This window comes from Phalacrocorax aristotelis, chromosome 12 (genome assembly GCF_949628215.1).
Source record: "Phalacrocorax aristotelis chromosome 12, bGulAri2.1, whole genome shotgun sequence".
In the NCBI taxonomy this organism is placed as follows: domain Eukaryota; kingdom Metazoa; phylum Chordata; class Aves; order Suliformes; family Phalacrocoracidae; genus Phalacrocorax; species Phalacrocorax aristotelis.
The window spans coordinates 5,027,766-5,050,287 of record NC_134287.1 but is presented as its reverse complement, the minus strand read 5'-3'; the positions used below and the strand labels follow the sequence as shown (position 1 = coordinate 5,050,287).

The 22,522-nt window shown below is 40.6% G+C and overlaps 1 protein-coding gene across 3 annotated transcripts in view; it reads left to right on the top strand.

Annotated features, from left to right (window-relative positions):
• The first annotated feature begins 122 nt into the window (after positions 1-122).
• The window catches only part of LGI1 (leucine rich glioma inactivated 1), a 34,779-nt gene continuing 12,379 nt past the window's right edge, over positions 123-22,522 (top strand). The window contains exons 1-3 of one of the 3 annotated variants that reach the window (XM_075108145.1): positions 123-563; positions 18,641-19,090; positions 19,457-19,528. In XM_075108145.1, the coding sequence (XP_074964246.1) occupies positions 18,900-19,090; positions 19,457-19,528 (263 nt within the window). In that variant the 5' untranslated portion in view covers positions 123-563; positions 18,641-18,899. The remainder of the gene's footprint in view (positions 564-18,640; positions 19,091-19,456; positions 19,529-22,522) is intronic. The other 2 variants (XM_075108146.1, XM_075108147.1) reach the window with 2 other exon arrangements.

Genomic DNA, 22,522 nt, shown 5'->3' with positions numbered 1-22,522 from the left:
CGGGGGTAGAGGCGGAGCAGGGCCGCGCCGGGGATCGCCGCCCTCCGCCGTCGGCGGCCGGCAGGGCACAGCGGGGTGCGGGGAGCCGACGGGCGGGGGAGGGCGAGCCGCGGCGGCGGGGCCGGGGAGGGGAGGGGAAAGCCGCTCATCATGTTTAGGGGCGAGGGGAGTCTCCCTGCCCGGGCACCCGGTGCGCGGCCCCGGCTGCGGCGGTCTCCGCCTCTGGGAAGGTAGGACGCGGCCGCAGTGTTCCCCAGGGAGGCCTCAACGAGCTCCCCTCCCCCGCATCCCCAGGGGCTGCCGGGGCGGGGATTCCCTCTTCGGAGGAGCTGAGCCGGGGGGTCGTAGCGGCCCGGGGGCGGCGGATAAGGGTCCCCGGGGCGGCGGGGGTCGCTCTGGAGGAGACCCCCCGGGGAGGGAGGGCCCCGGGCGAGCGCTCCGCGGCGGGCAGGAGCCGCCAGGCGTCCCCGGGGCCGGGCTCGGTGCAGTAGGTGTGTGCGTTGCCCTCCCCGCGGCACAGAGCTCCTTCACAGCCGCATTAACGCCCGGGCAGCCTCGGCAAGGTAATATGTAACATTGCTTTCCACATGTTTTAGCGGTTTCTCTTGTTTTTTCAATCTCATCTCGCAGTTAAAAAAAGGAAAGGCAATATATGACCCAGTTTCCCTGTGAGGACCAACGGCAGCTGGGTGATAAGAGTTTGGGAGCCTGTGGGTTGCATCTGAGAAAGGGGCTTTATAAACTAAAATTGTTTTCTTATGAGGTAGCTTCAGCATTAAGTCATCAAATACAGCAAGTGGCTGTCAAGAAGCTGATGTTGTTTCCCATCAAACATTAGGGCGCACAATACCTGAACCAGCATTTTGACTGCCGAGGTCTGAAATGCTTTAATCCATCACAGATATTTTCTTCGGGACTGTATCAGAGTTTCCAGCCGTGTTATTGATTCCTGGAATCTTAAAAACACAGATAAACTTAATACAGGGAAATTTTCAAAACTGAAGCACTCCTACTGTCATTGTAATGTATTAAATTGTAAAATATAAGATGTAGCCTAGTTGCTATTATGCAGTAAGGCAATCACGTGCCATAGTTGACAGAGTGCCTCCTTACCTTGGCTGCTGAATCTCAGTTTTAAAAGCAAAAGTATTTTTTCTCCTGGCCTTGTGTTTGTGTCACTACGTTATCGCTCTGAACGGATGTAATGTTGATGCTAAAGTGTCCTGTGGAAAGGAGCTGAGTGGCAATATGCTTGTCTGAGTGTATGCAGTGTTCTGCTGAAGTCCTACAGAATGTGGCCCATTTCCTCTAAAGGGCAGAGACTGTTGCAAAAATGGAATTATCCTGATTAATAATTTAAATATCTCAAAATAAATAATGTATACCCACAAAGCTGTAATAGCAGGCATCTTTTTGTTGTTTCTCTCTTATGGAAGTGGCAGACTGTGTTAGTGTGAATGAATCCTGACACTATTCTAGAAACTGGGCCAAGATATCATTGATTATGCACTTTGAAGAAAAGTGGGAAAGGTAGAGGGAAGATTTACCATTCTTGAATTTCTTGGCATTGTGCTGTGGCCACAAAAGCCTGCTTATAGAAAAAATAAAGTTTCTGGGACAGGAAGATTCTGCAGTGAGTCCAACTATAGCAACTGTTGTAGATGCTGAAGTTACTTTATAAATGGCTTTTCTGAGAATAGCAGCTAGCTAACTTCATCTTACTTTGTTATGCTTTTCTGCTGTCTGACTGTATTGCTTTCAGACATCACCTGACTGCTTTTTTTATATGTGGGCTACAGTAAGCTACAGCTGGGGAAGTGGATCAGAAGTGGCCTCCTAAATAAACTGGAAGTTGAAACTGCACCTGTCCTTAGCCCTTGGTATATGGATTATAGCTTGATCCCATGGGACTATCTTCATAGTTTAAATCTAGCATCAAAATGCTTGGAGAACAAAAAGGACGCTTCTTTCATCTGAGTCCCACAGGACTGAAAGATACGTCAAAAAGAAGAGGTGGGCAAAACTCCTTGCAGGGTGGAGGCGCTATGGTTTTAAGTTAGATTTTAATAACCAAACCTTAGGAGCACAGTTTTCCATTAGAAGTAAATCAATCTGTGGGTTAGCTACTGCTGAACAGAGCATTCCTCTTCTGAACTGGCACTAGTGCTCGTCTGACCACTTCTGCTGAACTGCAGTATTTAATTTTCTGCCAGTCTAGCTCCTCTGACTACCCTCCTGTGGTGTCTGATGGGTAACAGTGCTGGTGCGAAAAAAGGTTATAGCTGGAGGGATGGGACAGGACAGAAGGGGGAGGTGAGAAACAAGCGTGGCCCTTTCAGCAGCAGCTCTCTATTAGATCAGTTTAGCAGTAATGTGAAATTATACTCTTAAATTACAGAACTTCATGGCCCACAAAGGGGACAGCGTCACTGTAGTTCTTACTTTACTTCTGCCCTAAATCTAGAAATGGGCTAAGTGTGAGAGCTAGTGTATCCAGAAAGCCTAAGTCTGACATGATTTTAAAACCTTCAAGAAGTAAATGTTTTCTCTCCCAAGTTTTCAAATCATCGACATATTGCTTACTTGACTTTAATCACTCAGTTTTCTGATGACTGAGTGTTACAATTCCGTTACATGGAAACTTCTTCCCCAAAAAAATTCTTCCCAGGGATATTTTTAGTAATACAAGGTAACGCCTGTGATTCTGAAATAATCCCAAGAGTTCATCAGCTTCTCTGTACTTGCATTCACACTGTCTTCCTTCCAGTCACCTATGTAATCTTAGATTATATTGTGTAGACCACTGAGATAGCCTCAGTATGCAAAAAAGCTAGACAAAAGTTATTTGATTGAATTTGCCACTTCTCAGTCGTCCAGATTCATTAAATGGATGGTAAAACCTGCTGACATCAAGAGATTTGTGAATACATATTGACTCACGCCACTTTTACCAGAGAGTAAAAGGTGCATTTTAACATCTGGGATGTGTCTTCAGGACAGACCTCTGACCTTCTTATCGTTTGGGGGTAGCATTATGTTTACTTAAGTAACTTATTTATTTCCCCCGTATTTTTCTGGGGGAGGGGGGCCGGGGGGGAGGTACTTTTATCAATGTGTATGTACCGAAAGAACTATTTTAATCATGGAGATGAGAATTCAAAGAATCGTACCTGACATAATTATTGAGCTGTACCTAAAAACTTCCAGTACAGGAGATTTCACAGCATAAATAGCTTAATCTACTAACCTCTTAGGTATATAAGGTTTTTTCCAAATATCTACTTGAGATAATTTCTTAATGCCCTACACTAGTTGGTACAGAAAACAAGAACTAATCATCATTTGAATAAAAAAAGTCTCTAAATACTGGAAGGCATATATGCCCAGTCTTCCCTTTTTGAAGCTAAAGACATGAAAGTACTTCATTTTTGAGAACACTCATATGTTTTATTGCTCTTCAGACTCAGATTTCTCTCTATATTTCTAAGAAACATTAAGCATAGCTGTTTAGTCCTTATCAGTGTATAGCTAAGAAGAAATACCCCAACTTTCCTGCAGGAGATTACCACTGGTTTGGAGAGTGAAGGCAAGGTGGTCACTGGCAACCATATCCACTGCAAGAGCTGTTTGCAGAGGTCATGTATGACTATATTTGAGTTTGATATGAGAAAGTAATGTGGAACCATCAAGAATGCTAGTAAAATTGAGATTTACCCTGTGTAATCTTTCCTCGTTCTCCATTAAGCCAGTTATTTTGTTGAAAAATGATGAATTTAGACTTTCTAATGTTATTTGATATTGGCACCTTCCTATCTTCTACATGTCTATGAAGTAAGTTGCCAAATCATTTATTTTTGTGTCTTCATAGTACGAACAGTCTCATGGCATCTGTTGTGTTCCTGATTTTCATCTCACTCTATTTGAAGTCCCCTAGTAATTTGTAGAAAAGCAAGTAGAACTAAAAATGGATGTTCACATATCCCAGTAACATCACATTCAGTTAAGCGTAGTTCTTCTTTTAGATGTACCTGTGTACAACTTTAGGGGGATGCACTATGCCTCCCGACAAGCCCCGAGCAAGATATGTACTTAAGTCAGGCAGCTGACTCCCAAACCTAAAACTTCCTGACAGTCAGGGAATACCAGTGGAGCTGTGCTGAGGGGCAACGGCTCACGGTCGGCAGTTCCCATCGCTGGGACTGGTTGCTCCAGACTAGTCATTAAGGAACACTGTCATTCTGTAATCATGTAGAGGTTATGTAACACGAGCTGGCTGTTGAAATGCACATTTATTTTGTCAAATTCAGTAAATGGTATGTTCCACGTTTTTTGTCATACAGAGGATATCAAACGTGGAGTTTAACTAGCCACTAGATGTCAATGTTGTTGTGCTAAAAGGCAAATGCAGTTTTATTTGTTTGGCTGATAAAGTCATATATTAAATAAAAGCACTTCTGGATTCAAATTTTTTCCAGTATAGAGTCAGTTACAAAAAATATCATAGACAAGCCTGTATTATGTCCATTATTTGGAGAGCAGCTGTGCTGTTTTATGCTATTTTGGAGTTGCAATTACCATTTCAGTGCGCAATCATTGTTAGAAAAGTGCCTTTGAAAAAATAGCATCTGATTGTTCTTCAGTTTTCTCCCCTGTTCCAAAATCTCAGATCTTTGTGTAAGTAACTGAAATCATTGTATTGCATTGTATTTGTTAATAAGATAAAATAGAGATAATAATATGATATCTAATCCTATTATAAGAGTATAGAATTTCCTAAACTCCAATTATCGGTGGAAATTTTCCTCTTAATATTCGTGTTTAACACCATTAGAGATCAATGTCAAATACACTGTGTCAGGACAGAATTTCTAGAACACTAAGGCTTCCAATGTGATAAACAATTTGGAAAACTCGGTTCTTTTGAAAATCTGGCCTTGATTCTGTATAACTAAAGGCAGAGCCAACAGATGATGGAATATTAGAAGGCCATGTAAAGTAGAATTTGACCTGTGGACCTTTCTTATTCCAGGCTCCTTTACTTCTAGGGTAAACAAATCACGCCAAACCTCCACAGCTACTTACTGCCTAATGCAGTGTCAGGCTTTTATCTGAAGGCAGTGGTTCTGTTGGCTGTCTGCAGAGCACTTTGAGACCAAAGTTTGGGAATTAATTTTATAAACACTAATCCAAAGCTCAAGAAGACAATGGTACACATCTCAAATTCCAGGTTAAGCTTGTTCTGCTGATAGGAGAAAAAAATATCAAAGGCTTTTATTAGAAGTTGAGTTGAAACTTTCAGTTGATGGGAAAATCTCCAAGAACAAAAACATGAGGAAATTGCTTCATTATCATGGACTGAGCTAGTTTAAGTCATGCTCAACACTTTATTTGATGGTAACGTCACTTACACTCAACATGCTAATGAATCACAGATAAATGAAGATGTAACTGTTTAATTTCTAACATCTATTTTAGTTTTCTTGACCATTAATTCAGAGTTATGGGAGAATCTTATAATATCTTGAAAACCAGATTGTTTCATTCATTCATTCTGTTGCAGTTAAGGGAACACTCATAGCAACAACGTTGATCCTAAAATTTGTGTGAACTTCAAAAAATATCATTAAAATAAAGTAAGCTGCAAGCCCTTGTTAATATGTATAGTGTAAATAAAGCCAGTATGACCTATGAAGACTGATTTAATTATGGAAAAAATCAAGCAAGCTTGCATCATAAAATAATTTATGGAAGCAACCTCCCATATTGTCTCTACAGTTGGTTTCTGGTTTGTTTTTTTTTTGATGAACGGTAAAGAATTTTACCTAATAAATCCCCTAGAGAGATATTATGTAGACTCCTGTCTATTGTCCTTTAACTGTCACTGCTAGTGCCATGGTTTTTGTGTGGCAGGTAATTTTGGTCTCCAGAGCTTACAGTCTGGCAGCTCTGTTGAGAATAAAGCTTACTAAAAGATTACACATGCATGTAGGCATGCATAAACAAGTATAGTGACTTCAGCCTATCAAGAATTTAATTAAAAAGTAATTATCAATATGCACAAAATGCTACTTAGTTTTATCAACCTGTGTTGAAATAAATGGAATACAGAAACTCACTCCTCCAGTGAGTTCCAGTTTTCATTTGAAGAGGTTTTAGAAGTGCTTTACACTTAAATTCCCCAAAGTATGAATATTTTCCTAAGAGAGCAAAGAATGCTTAATCCTACTTCTACGTCTAGATCTGTTATGGTGAAAAGCGACTGATGGCATTCAAATACATAAATCCAAGAAAAAGGGAAATCTGTTTTTTCCAGTTTTAGAATTATTATATGAGGGAAAAATGAAAGAAAGTAATAAGCAAGAGACAAGGAAAATATAGTAAAGTGGAAATAACCCCAACCAACCAACAAACAAACAATGTAGTTGTTTTCTTTAAATTATGTTGTTTCCTGCTGGGTTTTTTTTGTGAAAATAAAAAGAATATGTGAGCAAAATTACAGTCCATTACACTTTTAAATCATAGTGGAAAAGATATGCATTCCCTTGTTTCCAGATACACATTTCTGTGCATAATGCCTACCATGTATATATATATTCATAATGATTAACTTACAATGGGAATTGAGGCACGGTACAGATGATTTACAGTAGAAGGCATGGAATCTAAAGTCTTCTGTATAAAGGTGAGTGACAAGTCACTACCTTGAGTCATAGAAGCAGTTAAGCACTGCTCATGTACCTGGCTTAGAAAACCTGGAAAAGAAAGGTGCCTCAGAGTCTGAGTCTAAGATATAATGTAATAGGAAAATAAGGCCTTATTCTGGCATGCATGTTCCAGAAAACACCTGAGCTTTTAGAGACATTTTGCTTAACTAATAGGTGAAATCTTAATCCAGGAATCAAGAAGGTCAGTCCTGCAAACTGTACTATGCACCTGGTCAGATGTGTTCTTCACAGCATTTTCCATTGATTGTCATAAAGCTAAGAAAATATTTCGTAGCAGAAATTATTTGCAATATATAGTGGTAGAGTCAAGTGTTTGGAATCTCACAGATAGATTTAAAAAAATAAGGTATAAGAGCATAATAGGGCATAATGATGACAGAATCAACCCTCATCCTACCTTATGCTTTCAGTGGGTTTACTTACATGGTAAAGTAACTGTACAGTAACTGCACATAGGGGCTGATAGTATCTGGGGTATAGTATGGGGTTGAGGTGATCAGTAGCTGATCATTCAGTGGAAGCTGAAGGATAGAGGGATATAAAGAGGCTGCTTTGAGCAGTGAAGTAGGAGGAATCAGTAAAAACTCCTATTTAACTTTTTTTATGAACATGCTTATAGAGTACTACTGTGAGACCTCATTTAATTAATAATACCATTAGCCATGCTGCTAGATCTGACCTTTCATTAGTAAAAGTATACTACTGATTGCCAGATTTTAGAAATAATAGGGGTTGTATTTCAAATTAAATACAATTTTGTGTTATTTAATTACCAATACCATTCAGACATAAAGTACTGAAATCCTATCTACCTTTCTATTGGAAGTATTGCCAGGATACTATTCATTCCATGGCACCTAAGTGGAACACAAAGGATAACTATCCTAAATGGGGAACAATTAGTCTAACTTAGTTTTAAATATCAAGTTTGTTACATATGAGTTATGTTACTTATAGCCAGCAACACTGAGCCATGCAATATCCACAACTCTAGAAGTAAAAATAGCAGACAAAATAAACTGCTGGGGAAAGTAAAACAAGTAAAAAGAAATCCTTCAGCTTATACCTTGGGGAGATCCTGCTACTTGCTGAAACCACATTCAATTTGGAATCGATTCATTAAAACGTTAACAGTTACATATCTAGATGGCTGCTTTTCTTGAATGGAAATAAAATATAACCACATGAAAGGTAAGGGTCCAGAAGTGAAGTGAGTTTTGAGTGAAAAAACGTTTCCTTCAGCGTACCGTGGAATTTTCTCCCAAGTTTGCATTACACCGTCCTCAGATATACAGTTCTTAAAAGATGGATTGTATTATGTAAAGTTACATTAGGATCTGTTGTAATATATTTTAATAATCTTATTTTAGTCAATTTGTGCCACTCTTTCACTGTACAATTAACTTTTATTTGAACCTCGGCCTTAACAGTCCGTGTTTGGCAGGTTTCCATTATCTGAGTTTGTTAACAAAAGGAAAATATTCTTCTGACAACCTAATTTATTTTAGGTGTGGTGATAATCCATCCACAAGTTTTAAGAACTAGGGAAATTGGTATTTGGAGATGAAACATTAAATTCAGTTCCTAATACGGGACTCCTGAGGCATAATCTTTCTCAGACAAACAATTTTCTGTCAAGCCTCAACTTGTCATTGTAATTTTCTAAAATCACCGAGTTTTGGAGAAAGTTAAAGTAGCTGAGTAAGTTTAAGGTGTTCTGCATACAGAAACAAACCTGGTTTGTTATCTTTTTGGGAGCTAATGTATACTGTGGAATAAAACTCCCATGTTTCTGTGTAGGGGTTACTTTAATGACCAATATTTTGCCATCCATTCTTTCTTGCAACTTGCCCTTTGCCTCCGATATCTTGCCTTCAAATTCAAGATCATTTGTTACCACTTGGAAAGATTTTACTACATTATGAAAGAAAAGTAAGTCTTACTGAGACACTTTCTTATCTTCATCTTCATTGTCCTGAAATGATGCAACCAGTGATATTCTCCTAATGTAGAAAAGTGACTTCTAAAAGCAGGGAAATATTTTAAGATGCTTTTAATTGCAGAGTATAGAGGTAACTATGTTCTAGAGACAGTCCTCAAAACTTCTACATGTTCAAGCTTGACGAAATAAAATATTTCCTATAATTCCAAAACTTTTTGACAAATTTTGAAAATGTAGTTTTCATAACCTTAACAACCAAATGACACTTAGCTATAGCACACCTCACTATTTTATGCAGTATATGAGTTGGAAAGTTACGTATAAGCAGTTTTTCATTTGCACTATCCATTAAATTGTAGACAGGGAGATAACTTCCAAAATTAACATTAGCTTTGTCAGCATTGTCAGAGGACACATTTCCAGAAGTTCAAAACAATGGTATATAGTACAATTTTTTAATGTGGTTTCATTGCTGCCTTGAAGGTAATGAAATAGATGATGAATTGTCATCCTTTCAGCTCTGTAGTAAGAACAACTAGCAAAGCATTTTGTTATTTCCTTACTTGGAGACATCGACGCCTGCAGAAAGATATGCCCATATATCAGAATATTAAATTGTGTTCCCAGTTAAAAAGAAGCTGGTGTGTTGTTAATATGTGAAAGTACTGTTATACTGGGATCTAACACTACAGTATGAAAACCAAAGCCTTAAACTTAGGGTGACATCCATGATTTGTATTGATTTGCAGTTCAGTGCAGTCTTAGAACAACACAAATACCCTGATCTTGGACCCTGAGAGTCTTTATGAAAGGGCACCACAGCCCAGGTCACACAGATAATAATACAGCCGCCTGTCAGCCACATCCACGCAGATCCTCCATGTCCTCGGCAAAGAGGGATTTAGCCGTCTTCGTAACATCCCCCATTCTGAATCTATAGCAACCCTCCTCTAATATGCAAAGCTATTTTTAGCATCAGGGCAGCCTTGAAAACAGCAGGTAAAGCATGAAAAGAATGAATAAGTGGTTGTGGTGCTTGCCTGTGAATAGAAGCTATATATAGATCTTGAGAGAGAGAGATATCTTAATATATATAATGTGTATGTGAAGGGAGATCTGTCTCCCTGAGGGGAGGTAGAGGTGTCAGAAACATAGCGTAGAGCATTATTACTACTTCTGACCTGAGCAGTTATTGTAAAAGTCATTATTTCAGATTGTTCTGTTTAGGAAAATAAATTGTTAATGGAATCAGGCATTTTTGAGTGTGTCTTTATTTGCAAAGAACGTATAGCATTCATTTCCCTGAGTGAAGAGCAAATTGAACAGCAGGAGACTATTTGCAGCTCTTTTCAGCCAATACCTACTCCAAGAAGGATGTTTCTCAAGTTCTCCTTTCCAATGCCTGAGGTTTAAGGTCTCGGTTTCTGTGATCTCTCTACTGCCCTCTGGGTTCCCACTCCTGGTTTCTTGTCCTTCTCTTTTTCTCATATATTCTTCCATTTGCTGCAAAAAAATGCTGAGGAAAAAAAGCCGCATGTGCCTTTGTTTAATCAGTAGTGTGTGCCATTTATTTAGCTGGGGACCTATATTGCTTCATGAAGGAGCTTATTACTTCTTACTGATGTATTATATTGAGGCTGGGAATTAGGCCTTCCAGTTTTAATGACTTTTTGCCTAAATCACAAGGGCAGCAACAGCGGAAACTTGCAGATGCCTAAAAGTAATTGGTGTCTAAAAGAAAGTCAGCTGTATGGAATTCGGATTGTTGTCTTAGAAAAGTGATCTATAGGAAGCACTGTAAGCTCAAAATGTGAACGTTACCATACTCAAAGTAGGGAAAATCCTTTAGCTTCTGAGCAGTCATAACTAAAACATGTATCTCTCTGTTGGTACAAAAATTACCTTTAAAACTACAGCCAGTTCTTAAAGAACGATGTTGTGCTGATTTTGCTCTCCCACTGCAGAGAGCCAACAGCCAAAAGAGCAAGTCTTTCTTAAAGCTGTACTGAGTAAATAGCATGTTGGCATATGACCAAACAGATGTGATGGACTTCTTCAGCCCTCCAGAGTCTCCTCTGCAGCGGGATGTGGTTCATAAGGAAAAGGGATGAGGGAGTTCCGCTTGGTGTGGTATCTTATCTGCCAGAGAATGTGCTGGGCTTTGTGCAGTGGCAGTGTGCCCACCATCGGGTGGGGTCGGCTCTCAGGCAGATCTAGCATTTGCTTGAGGTAAAAGGGATTACCCTTGCCAAAATAAGGTATTTTTCCAAATTTCTTGAATTCTTAAGAAGAATAAAAATGTCAGTAAAATACACTTGTGGAGCTATCACCAACAACCCCTTAAAATGTTTCAGTGCTGATCCAAATCCCAGCTTTGTAAAGCATTTTGATTAGCAATGATGAAACAATAATATGTGTTTGATGAGGCATATCCTTCTCATTGTGCAATTCATTATGTCAGTGGCACTCCAGCAAGGCTTTTGCTTGAACTATTTCAGTGACTTCAGTGGCACTAAGATTTCTTTCATTGTGAATTATTCAGGACGTAGAAACCTTCTGTTGTTAACGAGTAAAGATTCTTTCCTCAAAAGCCTGTTATCTCAGCCATGTAACAAATAAATTACCTATGTACATTTCAATAAATAACATTTAGTTACTTTTTTCTGTCTGCAAAATGACAAGAAAAATTAAATGCAAGTTTATAAAGATTAGAATAATTCTGCAGGGAGCCAATGCCATGAAAAAAGTACAGAAGGGCAATGTAAGATAGCACAGGTCAAGGAAAGGATTTTATAACATGCCGTCTGTTTTTAATTAGCATCTTGGCAAACTGGAAGAGCTCAAACATTTTTCCATGAAGAAATGTATTACAGACTTTTCTAGCTGCCAATTAAATGGCATTTAGCTACAGTGACAGTGGTATGTTGTTTTGGGTCTGTAGAAAGCACTTGCTCATGCTAGAAAATCTGGGACATTTTGTTTTGGATACAGGGTTCTTACTGGACTGGGTTTTCCACCTCTGTATTTTTACTGTAGGCATGAAGGATACCTCTTATTTGGTCCAGACTTAGGTAGTTTGTCACCAGTTCTCATTTAAATGTTTGTGAGCATTTGTTTGAGAGCCCAAACATGTGGCTCTCTATACATTTTGTCTTACAGCAAAGCCACTACTCCCTGCCCGCCTGTGTTGTCAGCTGCTTGTTCTGGCTTTAGCAGTTCCTGTTTTGTTTTGGAAGGATTTGGGCTTCTTTAGGGTTTTATTTGGTTTTTGTTCTTTACCAGATCATTTATTTAATCCAGTTTGGAGAATAGCATTAGAGACAGAGGCACTGGTAGCAAGCTGTGGAAGAGGGCAGAACCAAGAGTCCGTGGAAGAGAAATGGAAGAGGGAAACCATCCCATTAAGGACAGCGTTGCACAGAGCTACGTTCTCAATATCACCATGCCAGTTTCTTCAGAAGTCATGAGACCATTTCCAATTATAAATGAACCACTGATTTTCTCAGTAGTATCATGCTTTTGATGTCTGATCAGGCTATGTAAGTTAAAAAAAGGCAAAGAAAGTAGCTTGCATATTTGAAGATGACTTTTCCTCCCTGAAAGGTTCCTATAGAGGGTACTTTAATCTTACGGTAGGATGCACGCTAGGTGATGAGTCTGATGTCAGTTGCATTGAACTGGACTGGCGTGTTGTCTGGCTGAAAAGTGTCCCCATTTCCAACCTTGCACACATGAGATGTTGATCTTCCCCAAGCATAAATTAACTATTGGGAAATTTTCTTGAAAGTTTTCTTCAAAGGTTGAGAAAGCGTAGATTTCTGCAGCAAGTGAAAACCTGGGGTTCTTCTTTATTGTTTCCTTTCCTAATACTTCCCTCTATGTTAGGTGTGGTCTCAGTTCCTGCTTCCAACCATGAAGTAGCACAGCTTCACACATCTTTGAATTGGGCTCTCCTTCGCTCTTGAGCTTGTATGCTTGCTCTTTTCATTTCTCCCCCTCCCCCCATCTCTAAATATGCGCTGTCAGCATTTTCAAGGCAAAACACAGACAATAGAAACAAAGCAGGGACTATTTGTTTAGGTCTGGAGAAAAGTGTGTAGTATTCAGGAGAGCAGTTCACTTTGTGCTACTGGATTATGTGCTGCAAAGCATACTGCTTTGTAACAAAGCTTATGGGCCCTTAAAAAGCCTGATAAAGCAACTGGTCCCACTCTGCTGGAAAACAGAATGCAGGAGCTAGGTAAAAGCTGAGGAATCCCAGCTCTGGGATTTATACAGGCAACCAACCTCGTTTGGAGGAGCAGCAATAGACAACCCAGAGGAAACTGAGGGTCAATACATAACAAGATCGATAGGATTTATCAGATCTTTCTCATAGTGAAGGGCCAGTCCAATAGCTGAGGTTATGTCCATGTTTGACCTGAAGGACAGTTAATGGATTTTTCTGTTTGATAGTTTTTTCTGTTCTCTTTCTTTACTTAAATAAGGTAAAGCTACCAAGCTGTGGCACTTACCAGCCTGCCTTGGAAGATGGTCAGACTGGAATGCACCGTCATCCTGCTGAACGTGTAAACACACTTAACATTAGCAGTATTGTCAACATCAGCTGTTCAAAGGTGATGGACTAGGTCCTTAGAATTTTGTGATACTGGTTTAAAAGTCATGTGATATCAAAAGAGTACATTTTGGATACTCCATACATAGCTTCTTAGCCTTTATCCTTCTTGGTTACCCAGGAGCTTGGATGAGGTGTCCTCCCTAGGTCCCTCCCAGCCTGAGAGCGCCATTCAAAAATCACAAGGGGTAGAAATCCTATAGCTTTAAAGTGGCTTCTAAGGTAATTTCTAATATTCTATACTATTGAAAAACCTGCAATTTAAAATACAGCATCAGGAATCATAAAGATGTCGGAAGTTCTTGATTGTTACAAAATAAAGCCTAAACATAGATAAATTTTGCCTAGCTTCTCTTTGGATGAAATACATTGCGCACCTGTTTTTCTTAAAGAATGACAGTTCAGGTAACAGACATCTCTCCTGACATACTTTTTGTCATTGGTCAAATTCTGGTGTACCTAAGCCAGCGAGCAGTCCTAGAGGCACCTGCACACTCACCAGGATACGCTCAGTGGAACAGGTGTTCTGCATCACCATGCAGTTTTGGCCATGAGAGCTAAGACCTGACTCTTCAGAGGTGATCACTTCTCACTCCATGGTGAACTGTGAACTGGCTACTTTATGCAAGGGAAAGGAGACCACCCTGTGAGTTTTTCTTTCCTCTGAAGTTGGCAGCAATTAAGTAGCCATTTCCTCAGCTCTTTGACACAGGGACTGGCCTGGTTGTTCTGCTTTAATGAAACTTGTGGTGCAGTAAAGAAGCATGTCCGTAATACAGACCTGTATAGACAGGACAGGGCAAAGTCAGAAGAACTTTCTAAACAGAAAGTTCTGGGCAGCCCTGTGATCATGCCCAAGCTACTCTTCTGTTATGAGCTATTGTAAGGGCATCTTGAGTTTTATTATACCTAACCTGCAGAAGGCCTCTTCCTGGCAATGGCTCTTGGTGCCAGATCCACCAGGAAGCATAGTCTTTTCAGCACTGCTTAGAATTCACAAGACACTGTGTTTATTGAAAGTACAGCCTCAGTCTCAGCTGCTTTAAATTTGCCACGTGCTGCAGAATTGGTTAAAAGGGTGCCACTGGGAGAGCGAAAACTCAGGCTCGTGAGATGTTTGTAGGAGCCTTTGATCTGAAAATCCTTCTGCTCCAAACACAGTGGTAACATAGCAATGACAATGTTCTGTTCTTTAGGAGACTAGTGAATATTGGGATGTGATTCTGATTATTGCACATCTGTGTGGGGTAATCGTATGGGCTTAACACCACGCACAGTCAAGTTCGCTGAAGTCTCACCATCCCCATTCATGGGTTTTGGATTAGGCCACATATGCACAGGCAGCTCATCCTGCACAACACAGTTTTCTAAAAGCAAGATGAGATACAGGATAACCGTAACAGTATATGTATCTGCAAAGGGAAGTGTAGTCAGTATGAAACCACAGGAAGCTTATTAAAGTTTTGTCATATGTTGGTAATGAAAACATATTGGGCTAATGCAAATACGCAAATATAGTCAGTGGAGCAGAGTTAATCCCTCAAAGTAATAAATATTTTTAAAAATAATTTTTGGCTCTTCTGACTGTGTTTGCTTTCCTCAAATATTTTAGCAAGGAGGTTTACTCATAGAAGTATTCACATTGTAACCAGATATTTGAGAATACTTGCTAAAAATGTATTGTTAGTAAATAGTAATAATAATAAATGCATATGTTTGCTCTAGAAACCGAGTTACAAAAGTTGTGCTAAGTCTGACCAAAGAACTAGGTGGTGAATACCTCCAATGACAACTAGCAAAAGTATCTTTAATTTTGACCATCATATACCTGCACCAAGCTTGTTATTAGATGGTTGATTATTATAAAAATAGTGTTACTGAACAATTTGGATACACTGGAAGAAATAACCTATTTGATTCTTACCGTATACAGTGAATATGTGGGAAATAATCAGTCACTAAGGCTTATTTAGCTCTGGTCAAAATTAAGGAGGTGAAATATCACAACCTATTAATAAAGCACAGGAAATACTAAAATCTGCTCTGCTCGGTGCAGCAGTGGATGATTCTCCATTGTTACCGAGAGGGCAGAGATTGTAGCGGGCCCCAGAGGAGCATGGGGAAGGTGAAAGGCAAGCCAGGGTGCACACCGCCTGCCCTCCACACCTTCTTCTCCTTGGGGGCTTCTCCTCAAGCCTGCTATGGCTAAATGGAAGCGGCCCGGCGAGGGAGCAGGCAAGGGGCTGGGCAGCGCACGGCAGCGGGCGGCAGGGCAGTGGGGTACCAGGCTGCCAGGGTACCAGGCGGCCAGGCCGGTGTGCGGGTGGCCTCGCATGGGACTGTCGGGACCTGCTGGCCTGCTCAGTACCGAAATCGAGTGGCAGCCAGAAGCACAGTACATCCCTGCCCATACTGGAGCATGTCCATCAGCGAGCACCTCCATTGCACAGCAAGGTGAAGATTTTTCAGCTAAAACCTTGTCAAATGACAGGAAGCAGACCGAGTAATGCAAGCCCTCCTGCTGAAACCTTGCCGAAAGAAAAATAAATAAATTTTGAATCACATTGTGCCTGATCAGTACCCGAAGCACCAGCAAAAACAAGCTAGCAAGGACCTAGAGACTGGCGCTCGGGTGTGGGCACAGCAGGCAACTGCCTGCTCTGTTAGCCAGAAGACAAACAGTGGTAGCTTAGGTAAAGGGTGAGCCAAATGTTGCAATGGCCGGAGAGCAGCTATGCCACTGAAAAATCCACAAACCAATTTGTTTTTAAACTACAACATAGCTACTACATAGCTACTACATAGCAAGAAATGAGATACTGAGCTCGGCACAAAAGGGCCCTGGAAAATGTGATTTACGCCTCTTTTTTGACAGAGCTGTTATAAATATTCATAATATTTGCAATTTTGGAAAAAGCGGTTGTTTTGGCATGTAGTTTGGAGCAGAAAACTAACTTCCAGGCAGTTCTCTGCATGGACAAAACTGGAGTCGGGTTACTGCCCTGCTGCAGAATGTGCTTTTGTTACTGAAAAACCGCTACACTGCAAAGTTTTCAGGAGGTTCACAATGTGGCTGGAGTATTAACTAAAAAGAAATGCCTAAGTAATTGATGGTGGATTTCAGTGAATGAGCCGAAGGAAATGAAACATGGGGTTACACCATCAATGGCAAAATATTGCCATGGCGATGGGTAGCTTTGCCAGGAATAAACACACAAACAAACAAACAACAACAGGCCTCTTCTCTTTCAGCAAAAAGTTAGAGAATTTTCTGTTCTCACCTCACCAAAGTCTGTGCTTTTGGCCATCACAGAGGGGAGAAGATAGTGTACCCTACTTATACAAGTCCCACAAACCCAGCTCCCTTCTCAACTGTACAGTTAGATCATTTCCAGAGCAAGAAGTAACCTTTATACCCAGGGGAAGGCACCGACATTTGCTTTATAATGATTTCAGTGCTTTGGTTACTGTAATTCTGTACCATTTTCTTACAGAAGGTGGAAGGGCTCAGACATATCGCAGCTCTGTGTCACTCCTAGTTGAAGTCAATCCTGCTTCAGGAGAGAATGCTGACAGGGAAGATTTCCTGATGAGCAAAAACATGGGCCCGCACTTAAATTAATAAAGAGCTTTGAAAAAAACACACCGCAGAGAGCGAAGGAGCTGAGAAAGCACGAGCTGCCCTTTTCCGCAGGCCTGGGTGCCAGGCGGGGAGCCTGCCGATGCACCAGAGCCCGCTCCCAGCAGGGCCTTCAGCGGCAGCCCTCTGCCTCTGAGAGCCTTCCGGATGTTTCTGGTCACCCCCAGTCCCTCAGAGGATGCAGCCCCACCTCTGCAGGTCTCCTCTCAGCCCACGGGGACAGACCTCCGCTGCTGCCCAGGCAAGGACTCAGCAGTGCTGGGGGCCTCCCTGGTGTCCGTACGCTGAGTTTCTTGCAGTTTTGCAGGCTGTTTTCCCCCTTTGCCATCTTCCATGCACAGCATCTGAGATTCCCACTGGGCACCCATATCTGGTATGCGCTGGGCCTTGTTGGCATCATTCCTGAGGAAGGCAGACGTGGCCCAGTGTCGGTCTTGAGCTTTCATGGCCTGTAGAGCAGGAGCAATGGGCCAGGCCAGGTGGCTATGTGGAATCAAAGGGGGAGTACCCAGCAGCGAAGAGAAATCTTCTGTTTTACAGGTGTCTCCTGGTAAGGAGACAGTGCCTACGTGAAGGAGCCAACAGTGAGTGTGATTGCATTGAACTTCTGTACCATCGGGTTGACCCTAGTAGACTTTGTGATCTGTGTAATGCAAAGAGTGCTGCCAGTCTGACGGGGAAGTGTCAAGACCTATTAAAATTTGCAAAACTCCTCTAATAGCAATCCCATATTGGAAAAAATAAAATCATCCCATATGGCTCTCCAGCTATTTGGCATTCATTAGTTTTGTCTTACCATTCTTTATATAATAACACTTAGGTGCTGCTTAAGTTCCCTATAAAATATTTAATGTAGTTTACTGTAAAGTCTTCAGGCTGAGGACTGTTTTTTACAGAATATTCATACTGCACCTAGCACTGATTTCCATTGCAGCATCCAGGCGGTACTGTAAAGATTCATCAAGATCTGTCCCTGCTCTGTCACTTTTCAAAGAAGGTCCATTCTTAACTACAGGTTTAACATAGCTGGTGTTTAAATAACAATTTTCTTTTTTCCATTAAAATGGTCAAAGCAGTCTCCTAGCAAATAAATTTTTTAACTTCAACTTTTAATTAATGTTGACCATTTTGAACAGTGCTTGGTCCACTTTAAACAACCAGCTCAGAAAACATGTTTCAAAGAAGAATGAGTCTTTTTCTTAAAAAAAAAAAAAAAAAGCTAAATATTTTGTTTAGGAATGACAGTTGTAGGCATTCTCTCATACATTGTAATATTTTCCATGTGTGGCAGCTTGTTTTTCAGTGGTACAAATATGTGCAATAAGGGCTAAGGATAAAAATTAATCTAACAGCTTTTGCAGCAATGCTTTTGATGGTTTCACTTGATTTCATTTTCCTGTGGATACTGCCGTTACTTCTGCTGCTTGCAGTATGTGAAGCATAATTCTCCAAGGTTCACGAGGTTGTAGGGATCCAGTAAGAGATGACTGATTTCTCCCCCCACACACACACACTCCACCCCACACCCACTCACCCACCCACCAGCAAAACATAATGCTGTACTATTTTTGGTAACAGGGAAAGGGCCTCCCTGTGAAAACAGAAAGCAGTGTATTTCTCAGTTACATCACTTTGCAATCTAATGCTGTGTTGTGCTCAGTGTTTTTGTGGTGATGCAAGTCTTTTTTTTTTTTTTTTTTTTTTTTCTCTCCCTTCAGCCGGTTGGATTTTCCCCATCTTACAGCACCTCGCAGGTCTCTTCTCTGAGCAGTACGTTGCCTGAGTGAGTGGAAACATACAGATCAGCTGCAGGTTTCTGTCTACAAAAACAGAGTGAAAGAGAAAGAAAAGGGTTGGGAAAGCAGAGACAAATATTGACCTGGACTTATAGAAAGACATCCAATGGCTGAATAAAGAACCCCTGTTCATGTTTTGGGATATTCTTTCAACTGGCTGGAACGAGAGCGGATCAAAAGAATGGGAAATGCCAGCAGACCCTTTAGAAGAATTGCTTATTTCTTATGCCTTTTATCTGTGCTTTTGCTGACTGAAGGGAAGAAACCAGTGAAGCCAAAATGTCCTGCCTGGTGTACTTGTACCAAAGATAATGCTTTATGTGAAAATGCCAGATCTATTCCTCGCAGCGTTCCGCCTGATGTTATCTCACTGTAAGGGCTGTAAGCATTTGGTTATTTAATTTATGATTTAAAATGAACTAGGATGTGTGGTGTTTTCAGTGCATACGGAAGGATGCTTGCTGCAGGGAGTACCTCCAGCATTCAGAATCATCAGCTAATGTGTTAAAATTGTGCTGCATCCTTGAATCCTGATTTTAACATCTCTTTCATCTGTCTGTCTGTTTGTCTGTGTATGTGCACACATCCCATTTTATACTTCTATACTACATGAAATCTGTAGCATTCTTTTTTTTTTTTACTTATATAAATAAATTTTTCTGTGATGACCAGATCAGTGTTATAACCACGGATATATAAGACTACATTAATATAAGGTTGTTTTTTTCTTCTTTCCAGATCCTTTGTGAGATCTGCTTTTACTAAAATCCCAGAAGGGAGTTTTTTGCTCACACCATCTCTGCAGCTTCTGTGAGAAATATTTATATGATACAATTTTTGTTATGAAATGTATATGTATCCATAAATATTATAGAAAGGGTCTCAGTATTAATTTTATAAGAAACAGCAAGAGAGGATTCATTAGATGACAAAATACAAGACTTTTTAGCAATTTGAAAGATAGTGCATGTTTAATTTTTTTTAAAGTGTATCTACTTAGTATTTTGCGAGGCTATCTGTTGTCAGTGCTACTTTGAATGATTACATGCTGAAGCTTTCAGTGACAGAACATATGCTATCTTTATCATACTTTAATTAACATTACAGTAGGGATTTGAGCATTGCAACAACTATTCTTGTTTCTTTTCTGCAGTCCTGGGGCCTGAATCCAATATAAAGCTGCCCATTTGTAACTCCCATCGACTGTGAGCTCAGAACCCCTCAGATCAGGCCCTTCACTGCAGTGGGACAGGTCCTGAAGTCCCTTTTCATGTCAATTTGCCATTGACTTCTGTGGAAGTTTAGTCACTTTAGTGGGAGTTTTGCCTTCATAGCGCCTGGATTTGACCCTATTTGTTCCTTCATATTCTTTCAAAAAAACCCAAAAAAGTAATGAAGGTTTTCTTCCAATTAAAAAAAATTAAGCCGTTATTTCAAAATCAAATACTGCTATGAGGTATATGCAGAAAGAGAATATTTTGGGATGTTTAAATAATAGATGCATTTCTAGATAGGGTTTTTATAGGCTCACAGGCTTTCCTAGAAATGTGGGCATATGATTATATAATTGCAAGCTATACGGAGGTAGAGGGGGTGTAACCTGAACTGTTTATAGTGGATGTGCTGCCAGCCTGACACACACCCAGATTTGTCTCAGAAATCCAGCAAGACAGACTCCCCGATGTGATCAAAATCAAAATTGGTCGTCTGTCCCAGAGTGACTTCCCGTGCACTCTAGATGTGGCCAGAGGTGTAATGTTGATGTGTTGGAGCCCTACGGCTGTTAGATTAAACTGCTGGTGCCCGGGTAGCTGAAGCCCTGACCCTAGCTGTACTCTGCTACCTCAAGTGGAGCTGATAAGGAGGTGCAGACGTACTGTACAATTTTGGATACAGGGTAAATAGGTAAATGCAGTTACTATGGAAACCTAAATGCTTTTCCATGGTGCTTTATTCAAGAGAAGCTTTTCCCAGGTGGTCACGGATCACAAAAGGGACACATTTCACATAATTCCTGCAATGGGCCTTTCAAAGGAAGGAAAAAAAGAAATAGCAGCATTGGTGCAGCTTGTATCTGAAGAGAGTGAGTAGGACATCATCTCTCTTGGCTACGATATGCCACCTACGCTTAGCGATCTCACTGCCAGGGGAGGCAGAACTGGGTAGGGTGGAGTAGGACAGACACAGTCTTTTTATTTTGAGTTATTACAGTGCCCGGCACAGTGGGGTCTGTGTCTCTGGCCATGGCTTTTGGTGTTTCAGCAATGGCAATAATTTGCATGAGCTGCTGTATACTTCACTGAAAGGCATGGTTTAAGCTGCTGCTAATCAATGCTGCAACAAAAGCTCTGACCCCAGAAAAGCAGGTTTTGTTCCCTTAGGGGCTTTGACAAGAGATCTGTTAAAATGGTGCAAACAATCCACAGATTACTTCTGCTACCTAGCATTTCTAAAAATACTGCTGAACACTTTTCCAGCTGTATTTCTAACATGGTAGCTGAGCTGCTTGCCATCTTTGGAAAGTCAGGCTGCTGATCTAAGGCAAATGACTCCTTAAACAGAGACCACAGAAGCAGGATTGTATCTGTGGGGCCAATACTCCAGTTTGTAAGTGGGAAAGAAAAAGTTTTGCCTTTGGCAGAAGATAGCAAGGAAAATAAGAATATGGAAAACTCAGGTTAATTAAAAATTGAAGTAAGTTTTAGCTTTGCATGATTATAGCTGTATTGGTAGGCTTAATTTAGCCAATAGCAAGATTTAGCAACCTATGCATATTTTTACATAATAGTCTTCAGCATTACATTTTTAGAGTCCAAATGCAACTTGGTATCTCCAGTATGCCAGTCACACATTTCTAAGAGTGGAATCTATCTGCCACTATTATTATTTGCTACTATTTTGACTGTAGCGGAGGCAATGGTCTCTGGAAAAGTCATGGTCTCATTGTGCTAAACACTACTCCTAAGTCCAAGGCCAGGAAAGCTTTTTTTCTTGAATAGTATGGATGGCACACTCTGTGCTCTTCATGTGACGACAAAAATACGAAGGACCCACACAGCTACAGTGAAGTGTCAGCAGGAGTGTTCCCTAAACGTTGAGAAAATCTCCTGCTCTCATCTCCAGCACTTGTAACTCTATGTATCAGCAACGTGCTGAGGGTATCCTTGTAAACTGATGACATGAAAGCCCATAGAAAGAAGGGAGGTAATCATGGCACCAGGATCCATACCTGCTAGCAGCATACAGTTCCTGCTAAGCCATGTAGCCACAGTGCAGTATCTTCAGCCTCTGTCCCAGAAATAGCTAGCTGGTGGGTCACAGATCAAGCAAATCTGGTGTTCAAGGTCAAGGAGTGGGAGAAAAGCCACTTTTTGCCTCAAGTACGCACGATATGGCCACTGGGGTAAGGTATGAGATGGGAGGCAAATGAGCTCACCAAGCGCAAGACCTATGCTATAAGCCTCGCAATCTCTAAAATAACTATACTATTTAAAGAGATGTCACCCTGTTCTTTAAATTACAAGGAGGGTAGAGTGCAGAAAAGGAAAAATTAGCCGGTCAAATCGCCTCAGAAAAGTAAAATTACTTGGAGGCAGCAGATTTACTAAACTGGTCTTCTGTTTCACAAATTTTATTAAAATACTTAATTTCCTCTAAAAGAAGTATTTGTTGTTTCCAACAAAAGGCAAGAATGTCCTCCTTATATTTTTTGTACATATATAGGAACATATTTAAAGCGGAAGAAGCACAGTCTTCAACGGCCAAATGAGAAAATAATTCAACAGCAATTTATTCTTAATGCAA